This window comes from Pollicipes pollicipes, unplaced genomic scaffold, assembly GCF_011947565.3.
Source record: "Pollicipes pollicipes isolate AB1234 unplaced genomic scaffold, Ppol_2.1 Scaffold_3447;HRSCAF=4054_pilon_pilon_pilon, whole genome shotgun sequence".
NCBI classification, from domain to species: Eukaryota; Metazoa; Arthropoda; class Thecostraca; order Pollicipedomorpha; family Pollicipedidae; genus Pollicipes; species Pollicipes pollicipes.
In genome coordinates this window covers 9,997,221-10,011,034 of record NW_023596297.1, presented here as the reverse complement: position 1 = coordinate 10,011,034, position 13,814 = coordinate 9,997,221, and the positions used below count along the sequence as shown (strand labels likewise).

General features: G+C 54.2%; 1 protein-coding gene across 1 annotated transcript in view; it reads left to right on the top strand.

The window, feature by feature from the left end:
- The window catches only part of LOC119091598 (E3 ubiquitin-protein ligase TRIM33), a 41,284-nt gene extending 27,782 nt beyond the window's left edge, over window positions 1-13,502 (top strand). The window contains exons 7-12 of the mRNA XM_037214407.1: window positions 8,510-8,620; window positions 9,110-9,304; window positions 10,088-10,191; window positions 10,973-11,343; window positions 12,079-12,171; window positions 13,467-13,502. Of these exons, the coding sequence (XP_037070302.1) occupies window positions 8,510-8,620; window positions 9,110-9,304; window positions 10,088-10,191; window positions 10,973-11,343; window positions 12,079-12,171; window positions 13,467-13,502 (910 nt within the window). The remainder of the gene's footprint in view (window positions 1-8,509; window positions 8,621-9,109; window positions 9,305-10,087; window positions 10,192-10,972; window positions 11,344-12,078; window positions 12,172-13,466) is intronic.
- The last annotated feature ends 312 nt before the right edge of the window (window positions 13,503-13,814 follow it).

Here is a 13,814-nt window from a genome sequence, read left to right as displayed (position 1 = left end):
GAAAATTTTTGTCTGGCGAAGTCCAACTTTGTGTCCTATTAGATTAAAGGTAGCATCAAAATGCAAGGAACGAGTGGCGAGGCCTTGAACTACCACGCCAAGAATAGCATCATCCTCGCTAGAGAATCCGGGAGAAAAGATAAGTCGGCATCCACTCGTGGTTTGCACCTGACATGACCATCAAGCCCGTGGATGATGCAACCACAATGTGATATGCCGGGACCGGAGAAGATGCAGACCAGGCGAGCAAATCCCTATGAACTTCTCTGAGACACTGGACATCAGCCGGTCCGATTATGTACAGGAAAAGGCCGCAAACCTTGAAGAGTTAATGTGTAAAAATAGCTTGCGAGCTGGTCATGAGCCAAGACGATTCAAAGTGAATGCGGGCATCTGACGTTCTTGTTACCCTTGAGACATTTTTTTTAGTGTGGTTCAAACCCTCTCCCTAACACCATCGCGGTGTCGAAGCGGCGATCACGCAGTCATCATGACCTCCTTACCCTGCAGCACACCTGCTCCCCGGGCCTGGCGTCCGGAGCGTACTACGGTGTTGGCTTAATGCACTGGGCACGTGTCTGGACGCTGTAGGGAGGGATGAATCGACGCGGGCTAGCAAGCGGACCCATTAAGCTGAGTTAGTGCCGTGTGGCACCGGGCCGCACTGTTACCCTAAAGCATCGCACTGAACACATCTCGATGTGCTTAATCCCGAGGTGTAAGCTTTAAGCTGTGTGCGTAGGAGGCACAGAGAAAGAAAGCGAAGAAGGTGCATTAGGTTATGTAAGAGATGATTACGTTTAGACCGTACTTGAAGCTTATGCATGCCGGTCTAGCCGCGTCCATCTGTAGCTGAAAATCGGACCGTACCGTGCGCTTCGTCTCGCCACGTTGGGACACCAGCCATCCTCATTCCCCTCCCTCCCTCACGTCCTGCCGTCCGTCCGTCCGTCCGTCCGTCCGTCCGTCCGTCCTGGTGCATTACACCCGTGCGTCAGGTGTCGCCGTCGGGCAGGTCCTGAACCGCCCGCCAAACACCCTTTTATGCCCTCCCTCCCTCTCCCCCCCCCCCCCCCCAACGCGGCGAGGGCGCGAGCGGGCCCGACAAGCGGGGCAACACGTGGCAGAAAGACGGGCAAAACAGTTGAAGCTGGCGCCAACACAAGGCAAGACCAAGATAAGCTAAGCCGATCAGACGGAGGCTATCTAACGGAAGGTCGGTGAACTGCCGGTCCCGCGGGCGGCTCGGACTCTGAGCTCAAGGCCATTTATCACGCAGCAAAGGGGAATGCCGCGGGGTCAACTGCATACGCATCATTGCCACAGGGTATGGTGAGACACACGTCCCAAGCCCTCTCGGCCCTGGCACGCGTCCGGAGCCCTCTGACCCTGGGTTGGGCCAACATGGCCCGCTCCATTGCAGGTTAGCATGTTGCGTATCAAAGCAAGAAAACTCTACCGGAAGCCAGCAGGATGGCCAACATGAAGGGTCGCGAGACAAAACCGGCTGAAGATGCGGCAGAGGGCTTTTGGCTCGCTTCTCTCTCTCCTATCTCCCACCTCCTGTCCTGCTATTCCTCCCCCCCCCCCCCCCCCCCAGCTCTCCTCCCCTTTTCTCTCTCTCTCCTCTCTCTCTCTCTCTCTCTGACTCTCTCTCTCTCTCTCTCCCTCTCTCCCTCCTCTCCCCATCTCTCCCTCTTCTCCCTCTCCTCCTCTCTCTCTCCTCTATCTCTCTCTCTCTTCCACCCCCCCCCCAGCTCACTCCCGCTCACTCCCTCGGGCTCCAAGGTTTCTCGCCCCTAGCAACAAGAAGGAATTCGCTGTTGCGACGGTGCAGGCGGCAGGCCGACCTTCGGGCCGCCGCCACGCTGCGCCGCCCGACAGCACACCGCGACGCCATCCTGCGGGGCAGTCATCCGCGCCAAGGCGTCATGGACCATCTTTTGATTTAGCAGGACCCCACACCACCCACGTTGTTGCATACATTAGTTTCATCTGTTACTGGTGACAAGGCCTCGAAAATAATGCAAGTACGCGCGTCCCTGACAGCATGCGTCCGTCCGCAGCTGGGCATGGCCTTCTGAAAGCAAACTTCCCGTGAGCAAAACAAAAACATGAAAATGTGGTATTGGGGCAGACATAGTGTTAACAGAAACGGAAGGCTGGGAAAACGGGTGCCCGGATTTTTCATTCAGTTACAATTTTGATTGTTGCTCTGCAGTCCTGTCCTGCAGTCCTGCAACCAGCTTCTCCTGTCATCCAGCTTACTTGTCCTCTCCAATCAACGAACTTAATGGTTCGTCTCTGTAATGTCCTTTTGACGCAACTTGGAACTCGCTTTTGACACCACCCGGGGATATGATAAGTCGAGGCGGAAATAGACCGTCGTTAAGGGCAATAACACCATCTACGCCATGACCAAGTTGGCTGTAAAGCCGTGCTATGGGTACTGTTAGCGAGCAAACGGGCTGTCGTTGCCGGCGCGGCGGCGGCGTCTCCACGATGGTGTGACCCTCTGCCGATTGGTCCCCACATCTGGAGCTCATATGTGGGCCACGTGGGTTTATGGGGACACGCAGGCGGGGACGCACGGTCCCCGCCGAGCAGCCCACGTTCAGACTCCGACGGTGCGGCTCGACGCGTTTACGACGACGACGACGACCTCGGAGTGTGCAACGCCACCCTTCCAACCCCTCTCTTACATTTGCCTTGCAACTCTTTGGCTAATAGAGACTCTTCCCTTTCAACGTCTCAAGTCGATGGTCCTCCGGAATACTAGCGAACTCTTTCGCACGAACAGGTACTGACCGTGCACTTTACTATCGCTTACGACGTTTAGGTCACGTTCAGTGGAACAAACTGAACAATTGTAAAACTGTGGGCGTATCTACCATCGATCTTTAAGCTGTGCCGCAGTAATGTTATTAAGGATATCATCCTTGCCTGAGAAAGGAGTGCGCTGCACGCGAATGCACCAGCGCTTGTACAGATATGGTTTGGCATCTGGGGGAGCACGCCTGTCTCCAGACCTCGCTGTAAACAACGAGCCTCTTGTTCTACGAAAACGGCTCATCTGGACCGCGGGCCGCGCCAGGCTGCAGCGTATTTATGCACTAAAGCCTGCCGTGGTGTCCGACATAATCTGCTCCCAGTACCGTTGGCTCTGTCAGCATTCCGGTTTGGGGTGGATTAGGGGACGACTGTTTGCCTCCGCTGTCAGTCATTTGCGCCCCGCCGGCGTTCTCACAAATGTGGGGAACCGAATTTGGTGCATATTTGATATGTTTCGACTCCGCACAAATTGCAAACTGTTCCGCAATTCACCAATGAGTCTTCATAATGCGACGTAAGTTGTGCGGCCTGGGATGTTTAACAGTGTCTGCCACCTTTTTATAGTTTTCAGATATAGTTAGATGAGGCGCATACGATTTGATCAGTAATGCCAGGTTTCTCGAAATCCTTCTGAATAGCTCAGAATTTTGATTTGAAGTAGGCGACCCTGCAGGACACGTGTCATCACTCTATGCTTGCTGCTACGAAAGTAATACATTTCGATTGCGTTGCTCTTTCCAGTGTGCTTGCTCTGTAATGTTTGCAACACGAACGGAACCGTGCCATTTAGTATTTCCACTAGCGAAAGTGCGACGGTGGTCGCGACAACAGGGGAGAAGCGTGGTGCTGGTACAAAGCGTTGATGGTAATTTGGCTGGAACATAATTAAGATTGATGCCCCTATGTCTTCACGGTGCTGCAGTGGCACTACCCAGTGTTATTATAAGACGTAACTGATCATGAGGTTTCACTAGTGAACATTGCCGAAAGATGGACACTTTCTTTAACTTTTCATGCCATATATTTAATTAATGCTGGTATGGGTAAGGCCCCACCTCCCGTTCCTAGATGCTTGATTGCGTTAATTGGGGTGTCTCAAAGCACAGTATAATTTGCTCTGAACCTGATGTCCTTATTTTATGATATTTGTAGGAAGTGCATAGCATTTGTGACATTTGTTCAATAAGCGTTTAATTCAGACAGTATCGGTTTTTGCCCATTGGGCCATGTTCATCACAATGATTGTTTTTTATGTGGCTTGGCCACATGAGCAAACCTAGCATGTGGCTTGGCCACTGGAATGAGGAGGATTGACGGTAATAAGTGGATATGTGCCTGGCTTCGTCACTCGATGTCCACATCTTTCCGTGTGCTGTGTGTTGTTTATGTTGAGAAATGAACTGTATCAAGTTTTGAAAAATGTTGTATTTGTCGTTGTGAATCATTAGTTATAGATGGATCATTTTTATCAATCATGCTTCATATGATGTATACAAATATATGAATTATGATTATGAATTATATTTCATATCATGAATCATTAGCATTGCAGTGACATGGGCACTGCCAATGGTAATGATTCCGCTCCAGCTCGAAGGTAGAACGAAAATGGACAGTATCTACAGCAACATTAGATAGAAATGTTAGATACCTTCTTGGTGTTGGATATATCTTGTGTAAGTTGACTGTCTTGTGGAATGCTGCGATTAACTACATGTTGAAAATACCCAGCATTGTTGTACTCAATGCACGACCATTAGCCGGAGTGAATTTGAGAAGTGCTGTTGGTAGCCAAGTATTTCCTGACTGGAGGAACAGTAGTGGATAATTTCCGGTAAATTTGTTGAGTTCCAACGCCCTTCGCCTGCTCTTGCTTCTTACTTCTAATGTGAAACCGACATCGTGATGTCCGAAATGAAACAAGGTTCCACATAAGTCTGGTAGTTAAGATTTTGTGCTGTAGTCTGGCCCCTTCAACTTCACATGAGTCGCCTTATTATGCGCAATGGATTTCGCTGATTGCGTATTTAATTAGAATGTCAGGCATTGGCCTTCGTATGTCGAGTCGACGCAGTTGTCTAACTTGACACACAATCCTAAATATGGCTTGTATTTTTGTCGAATGCCCCGAGTAAGCCAATTCTCATGACCCAGCTTGGGGCAGCTTTCTAGTAACACGGCGTGCTGTTGCGGTCAACATCTCCAGCTGGCCGGGCCGAGGTCTGCTACGGGTCGGCAATAAGGAAAAGGCTATCTGTCGTCCCAACGATACGCGCGCCGCCCACGGGGCAGTGGCCATGCCACCTCCCATCGGAATGAAGCACAAGTTCAGCATGTCGCTGGGAAACGGCTGCTCTAGCGGACAATTTCAACGCAGCAGTGTTTGGCTAGGTGCTATCTGTGCCGCCTCGGGTGAACAGTAAAGTGGGCCGGCTCGGCGGGTCATTTGCCAGTCTCCGGCCGGTCTGGGTCTGCTTGCCCCACTCGGCGCCCTGGACGTCATCCCGGGCGGCTGGCGGCCGCCGCGCGCGCGGCGCCCCTGCCGCCTGAGCGAGAGGGCGCGGGAACCGCGCCCTGGCGCGGTGTCAACTGCGCTGCGTTGGTGGCATAAAATCCGTCTGATCCGGAAGTCACCCGACACGGCGAGATCATCCCGGCCGCCCAGCGCTGTGGAACACGGGCTGGTCATGTGTATAGGAACTTGAGGCTGATAGGCCGGTGCTCCCATGTTTCGCAAACTGAACGTTGACCGGGTCCCTCGGATGTATACCACCAACACCGGATGGGCTGATTTGATACCGCCTGCTTATCTCAAGAACGGTGGCGCCAAATTCAAATTCAAATGGCTAGCGGATGGAACCTTGACGTGTGACCTCGGATCGAGTTGCAAAAGCGCCTTTCGCCGCCCGGTCACGTCACTGTGGCAGCCCGGAGCTCCGCCGTCCGCTGCCGGGGGTCCGGGCACACATCGGCACTGCCAACATACGCTGCTATGCATTGTAGGTCATAGCTCAGTCATTGTTACAAAAACCGCGTGGAACGCGGTACAGACATTGTCTATAGCCTGGTCTAGGACGTGTTGTATTATGTCTCATTATTTTGAGGCGGCCAAACATGTTTAGCGTACTGTTTATCAATAGCTGTGTTATTTGATACGCCTTAATATTGGAAAAACACAACAAGGCATATGAATGATGACCTGATATTGGCACTCACTTCCCGTTTACAAATATGGAATATATTCACTAGGTCCGTTTTCATGTCAGTCAGCTTCACGCTTTTGTCAAAAATCGGCGAACATGACATCACTCTGACTTGATGAAACCTTAATTCATAGCCGTTATTTTAGCAGTTTTTGAGTTATCCATTCAATCGACAAGGCGACAGATTTGACCCCTCCCGGCGTGGTGAAACGACGATGTAGTAGTGCGTGGAAATAAAACCACGAACTATCAGCAAATTTGCGGAATATCGGACGTTTTGAATTTGCGAATACTTCATCACTATCGTTTGGGCCCACCCACCGCTCAATGAACCCAACATGTATCAGCTAAAAGCTGAAACGCGAGGCCGCTTGTGGCGAACGCATATTTGAGCGCGCCATAATTGTATATTTGTTGTAACATTTGTACTTTTTAAAGCATTGCTTAAGCTCTCGGTGTAAGTTACTGGCAAAGGGAGCGAATGGGCTGGAACCAGTATATCAAAGGTACCAGTATACGCGTATAGAAGCTATGCGCCGGCGGAACAACACGGAGAAACGGTCGCCGGGGGACCTTCCGTGGGAATCTGAAGTTATTTTGTCCTGCCATATAGAGGTGTCACTTTCTAAAACCGGTTCTCGGGCTGAGCCGATAGATTTGAACCAGCATACCCTACACTCTGATTTCTCTTCAGATTTCTGTCACTTCAATTTGCGTCTCTCATGTCGTTTTTTCATGAGAAAAGGTGGTCGAGTTCACAGTCGTTTTCGTTCTGAGGATTGAATCTTCATTTGAAACCGATGCCAAGCTGCATTGGTATGGAACGCTTAGAATGAGTTGTGGTTCATAAAGTCCTTATTGGATTGATCGAATGTTGTCAACGGATAAGTGTCCTTTTTCGTTCCATCAAAGATAATCCAAGGCCCAAAAAGACGGTATTATGCGGATGGTGTCGTCTGACACATACAGAAAGTAACGCCATTGCCACCAAACCCTCATTTTAGGTAACGTTTGCCGTCTTCAGCTTGTTTTGGCGGGTCGGTGAGGCTCAGGAGTCAGGACAGAACTGTGTCTGAGGCGGGCAACGGGCCGAGCTAGAGGCGGGCGCGCGCGCAAACTGCCTGTCCGAGGAGTCCGGACGGCCGCCACGCGCCCTCCGCTGCTGCTGCCAGGCGGCTGCTGGGACGGACTGGCGGTGGGCCGACGTCAACGGCAGCTCCGGCAAAGAAAGTCATATTCATGCCACGTCAATTCAAAATTCTGTATTGTTGTTTTCGGTATTGAATCGCAATGCAACGTTGCCAGCTCACTTTGCCGTCATTTCTCGTCATGGCTGGAGGGGTTCTCTTATCCTCAAAGGTTGGCCAAACTGATGAGGGAGCTTGATGCGTGCGACAAACCTTCCCGGAAATGACACACGACACAACCATATTTACCGTACATCAGCGCAATCAACGGCCGCGCAAAGCCATAAAATAGACGATTAGCGTTCTTGAGAACTAGACGGTAGATGGTGCAGCGCTGCCACGAACGGTGCTGCCGAGTTCAGCTCTCAATCACGTGTAGCGAAGTGACGTCTGCTTTGGGGGCTTACGGCTCTTCTGGGTGCATTTCATTGACAATCAGCTGGATCGCGTGTATCGGTGGCCGAGACAGCAGCGGTGTCGGCCCACAGCTCTGGACCATGGCTGTCAGCTAAAAGCGTTGTCAGCTGCCCGTCGGCGGCAGCCGGCGCTTGGTCGTAGCCTTGCGTAGTCGTCTGGTATGGGTGGGACGTAAACTTCCGCCTTGGAGTGGATGCTAAAACGATGGCGATTGCTGTCTCAAAAGTATCGTCTCACTGCCCTCGTCAGGCGCATTTTCAGTACGCATTCTATGTCACCCCCAATTCTGGGTGAGTCGTCACGAACTGTGGGGACTCAGTCGGGCTCGTGGAAAGTTGGAGTCGAAATGAGTGGATATCGATGGGCAGTATTCAGTCAGGCTCACGCAAAGGTAGCGGGTTATGTTTTGTTTGTTTTTTAATCGTGCTGCCAGCCGTTACCCAGGCTTTGAGTAAATATACGGCAATGCTTTATGATGTAGTATGGATGTGTATTGACCTTTTTTATCATTCCTCTACGGAACATTAATGTGTTGTTGTTACTTTCATTATTTTTCAGAAACCCCGATAAGTTATTCCGCCACCTTTTTACTACGTTTCTTTTGCAATTGCAAATCCTTCTGATGAGACTCGAGGGCGGAATGTTTTTATCTGCATATTCGCATGATAGTGACCAGAGTAAATGTGCGTTGATTCCCATTATGGCACGTCTGGTTTGAACTTCTCATCACATCACACGTGCTTATTTGTGGTAGCACCTCGGTCCCTATTCCCTCACACCATTTTCGAGGGAATGTATACGCTTTTTTTGCAGAGCAGGTGTCCGGGGCGGCGGAAAACCACCGTCTCACTGTCGTTTCCGTCATCCCAGGGAGCTTCGAAGTACCCTTGAAAAGCGAAGGGCGAGCCTGCAGGAGAGAGTGGCGGAGGCAGAGACGGAGATGTTGGCGGCGCTGGATCGTATCACAGCCCTGTGCAAGCAGTGAGTCGAGCGATGCCATACCTGGTGTTCATCGATGCAGGGTGTATCAGCAGAGTGCGGCTGACTGCTGCATAGTGGCTAGAAGCTGTCGACAGTATTGAGAGACCTCAAAAGGCAACTGGTACCGCTATTTGAACCGTGGTCTTCGCTGAGCACTCTCTGGTCGGCCGTATGGGTTCATCGATAGCAAACACCAGGGACAAGTTCATGACGTTGTGAAGTTCGGAACGGCTTGCATGAGTGGGCAATGCAATCACATGCGCTTCTATTACCGTTCGACAAGATTCACGAGTTGTCAATATCTGCCTACCGTCACAACTTTCAGTCTTCAAGCAGGCGGGTTACATTTGGTCATACACAGTGCAGTATCGCATGTTTGGTTGATGCGGTTGACTGTCATTACGCTGTTAAATGTTATTCACCATCCGCCATTTTGTCCTGCTGACCGCAACGTAAAGGTCACCTGACCTATCCCTCTCCCCGCCCCAGGCAGCAGGAGATCTTAAAGGGCTACTTCTCGAGACAGTTGGAGGTAGCTCAGTTGAAGTATAACGTGTACAAGCGCGAGCTGCTGGGTCACCTGAACAACGTGACACTCATGGAGATGAGGCTGGCGCACCTCGACAGCTTCGCCCAGCAGCTGATGGAGAACGGTCGGCCGCTGACGCTAATCAACAACTCAAGGTAAGCCGGCCGCACGCGCCGCCCGCCGGTCGTCGGAGCCAGCTGACTGTCGGAGCCGACACGGCGTCGAACGCCAGCTGACTGTCGGAGCCGACACAGCGTCGAACGGCAGCTGACCGACGGAGCCGACGCGGCGTCGGACGCCAGCTGACCGTCGGAGCCGGCACGGCGTCGAACGCCAGCTGGCCGTCGGGGCCGACACGGCGTCGAAAGCCAGCTGACCGTCAGAACCGACACGGCGTCGGACGCCAGCTGACCGTCGGAGCCGACACGGCGTCGGGCGCCAGCCGACTGTCGGAGCCGACAGGGCGTCGGACGCCAGCTGACCGTCGGAGCTAACAGGGCGTCGGGCGCCAGCCGACTGTCGGAGCCGACAGGGCGTCGGACGCCAGCTGACCGTCGGAGCCCACACGGCGTCGGACGCCAGCCTTTCGATGGCCTGCGTGGCTCGATATCCCGCCAAGCAACCTCACGTTTCCTTGTCGTGCTTGGCCTGGTGTCGATGCCTTTGCGGACTTGCTGGAGGTTGGTTAGGCGAACTTGAAAGCTAGCGTGAGGGCATGCCTTTTGCCCTATATAAAGCGGCTTTATCTCTAAGCGAAGACAGAAAGTGTAGTAAACCACTGGGTCAAAAACAAGACTGAGACGAAGAGACAAAATCGCAGACCAACTTCCATGGCAAGAGAACGCTACATATATGATGTTTGTCGAAGCGAAATGGTCGCACGGTTCTTCTAATGACCTCCGTGACCCTGGATTACAGCGTTTCGTTTTTCCTTTCAGACATGTCATCGGGATAACTAAACGACTTAAAAGTGTGGATATGAACCCCAAGATGGAAAACAAACTTCCTAAGCTGCAAATGCGTCGGGTCGTGCCATTTGACAGTAAGTTACTGCGTCAGAATATTTTAAAATTTGAGGACCCCAGGCACTACACTTGGCTTCAACAGTACCATTACACATCACACACTCCTGCCATAGATGCCGTCGTTCTTTTCTTCTTTCTTTTTTCCTGGAGGCAGCTCCACTGCAGACAGTCATGAGTAATGTAGCATTGCTTTCTAATATCCTACATTGAAGGTTTTAATATCCTACATTTGAAGGAAGGTTGTCGCTCCTGTACTGCTGTTGTCGCAGAAAATGCCGTTCGCAAGACTTAAAGCATCCATTGATCTGGAATACTTAAATGGCGTTCGACCAAACAGTGGATGTGGCCAAGCCATTAGATCTATTTCATTGAATAAATTATTTCCCCGTATCCAGGATCCATGCTGAAATCTACGAAAGTATCGTATGGGATCCCAGACCTGAACGTTGGGTTCATAGATATTACAACAGTTAAATATATATATATATATATATATATATATATATATATATATATATATAGTGTGTGATACATACATAATATAGTACATACAGTATAATATGTCTAATAAGTATATATACAACAGCTGGTTGTTTCTCGCATCCCTCCATGGTACCCTTGCCGTTGCTTTAAACTACGGTGTATGCAATGCATTTTCGTCATGAAACGTACATGTGTATGCTCTTTTCGTTTGAAGCTTGGTTGAAAATTGTGTTATAGTGCTGACGTGGGAACGCAATGGGCTGGATGTTAACGCCCATATGTCATGCTATAATGACCATGAAATAACGTTTCCAGGGATTGGTGACATGATGTGCTCGTGCTCGTATGTGCTCTTCGACGGGGCGTTCTGCATCCAGCCGGTGGAGAAGTCCGCGTTTTGCAAGGCCCTCCTGGACGTCACGCACCACGTCCTGACGCAGGAACTCAACATGGGCTCCGACTTCGGCTTCAGCTTCCTCAGGCTGCTGTTCCAGACCATCTGCAATCTGGAACCAATTCGACCGGAGCTGTTGAAGATGATAAACGTCCTGCACACCAGGACGACTCTGCGCGCGCGGGGCGAGCCTGATGCGGGCCGGGGGCCGACGCCCAGCACGCCGGCTCTGCAGCACCAGCCGGGGGCCGCCGCTGCGCTCTCGGGGACCTCCCAGGAGGAGGAGCAGGAGGTGTCGCGGCTGGCCAGGTGGCTCGCCGCGTCCACCGCCGGCGACCAGCAGTCGCCACCAGCGCGCGACCTATGTCAGCAGCGGCTGCATCAGAGGCAGCAGCAGCAGCAGCAGCATCTGCAGCCGCCTCCCTCGTATCAGCCAGCACACTTTCAGCAGCGCCCGCGGTATCAACAGCCGCAGCAGCTTCCTTCGTTTCCGCGTCTGCCGCCGTCGTCATACCAGAACCTACAGCAGCAATTCATGCGGGATCAGAACCTACAGCAGCAATTCATGCGGGATCAGAACCTACAGCAGCAATTCATGCGGGATCAGAACCCACAGCAGCATTTCATGCGGGATCAGAACCTACAGCAGCAATTCATGCGCGATCAGAACCCACAGCAGCAATTCATGCAAGATCAGAGCCTACAGCACCAATTCATGACGTCAGAGGCCGTGATCAGAGAGCGGCCCGCCCAGACAATGTCTTGGGCGGGGAGGACGGCCACGGCGGCGCCGCACTCGTGGAACAGCACGCCGCGACCGCTAGCACAGCCGACTCCGGGGCGACAGACGCCGGCGTTGCCTGCTCAGGCTGCTCAGCTCCGGGCGTCGCCGTCGTCGGAGCGGTGGCAGCGGGCGCGAGGAGGCGCGGCCGAGGTGCAGCGCGTGGCGACCGAGCCGGAGCCCCCAGAGCCGACCATCACCTGGCACAGCCCTGCCACACCCCAGCCGTCCCGGCCGACCCGCCAGCTCTCGCTGGACAAGGAGTTCCGGGTACCGCTGGGCAGAAAACGGATGCTCTCCGACGATGAGGACGAGGAGAACGACGCCGAAGCGGCCCAGGTAGGCCACGTTCTTCTTTGTCATGCTGCGGTGCTCTAAGACGATGTGTAGTCATTCGGGGTGGGCATGAGACGGACATATTTACGGGCATAACTTCTTCGAATGAGTAATTTTGTGTGTGCCGCTGCATGAAATTCCCCTCGTGTTTGTCGCTTCAGTGTCCTTTCCTCAATTGTCTTTGCTTGTGTCCTGTAACTTGTTACGTTGGAACGCTGGTTCTGAATAATGTTGGAAGAAGAGATGAATACTGTGCAATCCATTGCGATTCGTTTCAGCACACCGAAGTGTTGCTCGCGGGTTCCCGGCGCACTTTTGAAATGCATATTGATTATACGGCAGACAGACCGACATGCCCACTCTGCTGCACACACCAGCATTCGTCTGGTCCTAGGCGATAAGTGGTTAACCAAACTGTCACTTCCGCTACGTAGGTAAGATGACCATGCACGCTACAAACGTTAACGCACTGGTGACGCCATTGTGACGTCGCAGGGGTCGTCGAGGACGGGCCGGTCAGCGGAGGCCGGCGGTCGGACGAGGACGCCACCTGCTCTGGGAGATATCGGCCGATCCATCGGCGAGGCGCTCGCTCCGGGTGCCCCCCAGACCGGCGTCTCGGGCGGCGAGGCGCTCACTCCGGGTGCCCCACAGACCGGCGTCTCAAGCAGCGAGGCGCTCACTCCGGGTGCCCCCCAGACCGGCGTCTCGAGCGGCGAGGCGCTCACTCCGGGTGCCCCCCAGACCGGCGTCTCGAGCGGCGAGGCGCTCACTCCGGGTGCCCCCCAGACCGGCGTCTCAAGCGGCGAGGCGCTCGCTCCGGGTGCCCCCCAGACCGGCGTCTCAAGCAGCGAGGCGCTCACTCCGGGTGCCCCCCAGGCCGGCGTCTCGAGCGGCGAGGCGCTCACTCCGGGTGCCCCCCAGACCGGCGTCTCAAGCGGCGAGGCGCTCGCTCCGGGTGCCCCCCAGACCGGCGTCTCCAGCGGCGAGGCGCTCACTCCGGGTGCCCCCCAGACCGGCGTCTCGAGCGGCGAGGCGCTCGCTCCGGGTGCCCCCCAGACCGGCGTCTCCAGCGGCGAGGCGCTCACTCCGGGTGCCCCCCAGACCGGCGTCTCAAGCAGCGAGGCGCTCACTCCGGGTGCCTCCCAGACCGGCGTCTCAAGCAGCGAGGCGCTCACTCCGGGTGCCCCCCAGACCGGCGTCTCAAGTGGCGAGGCGCTCGCTCCGGGTGCCCCCCAGACCGGCGTCTCCAGCGGCGAGGCGCTCACTCTGGATGTCCCCCAGACCGGCGTCTCCAGCGACGAGCCGACTTTGGCGACGGCCGCTACCGATAGCGCATCGCCGCTGCGCATTAGCGAGATTTTCTCGCTGAGCGACCCGGTCGGCGCCATGCCGACAGTGGGCCGCTCGCCCTCCTCCGACCCCCTCCAGGCCCTGAACGACGCACTGGACGCGTTAATGGGCGACGCGTCAGGCCAGCCGCCGCCGCCGCCGTCAGCGGGCGCAGGCGCGGGTGAGCCCCCGCCCTCGGCCGTGGCATCCGGGGACCCGCCGCCGGCCGGCGAGGCACCGCGGACGGCCGAGGACGCCGCGCCGGCGCAGGCGGCCGACTTTGCGCTCCCGCGGCCGCTCAGCGCCTCCCCGCC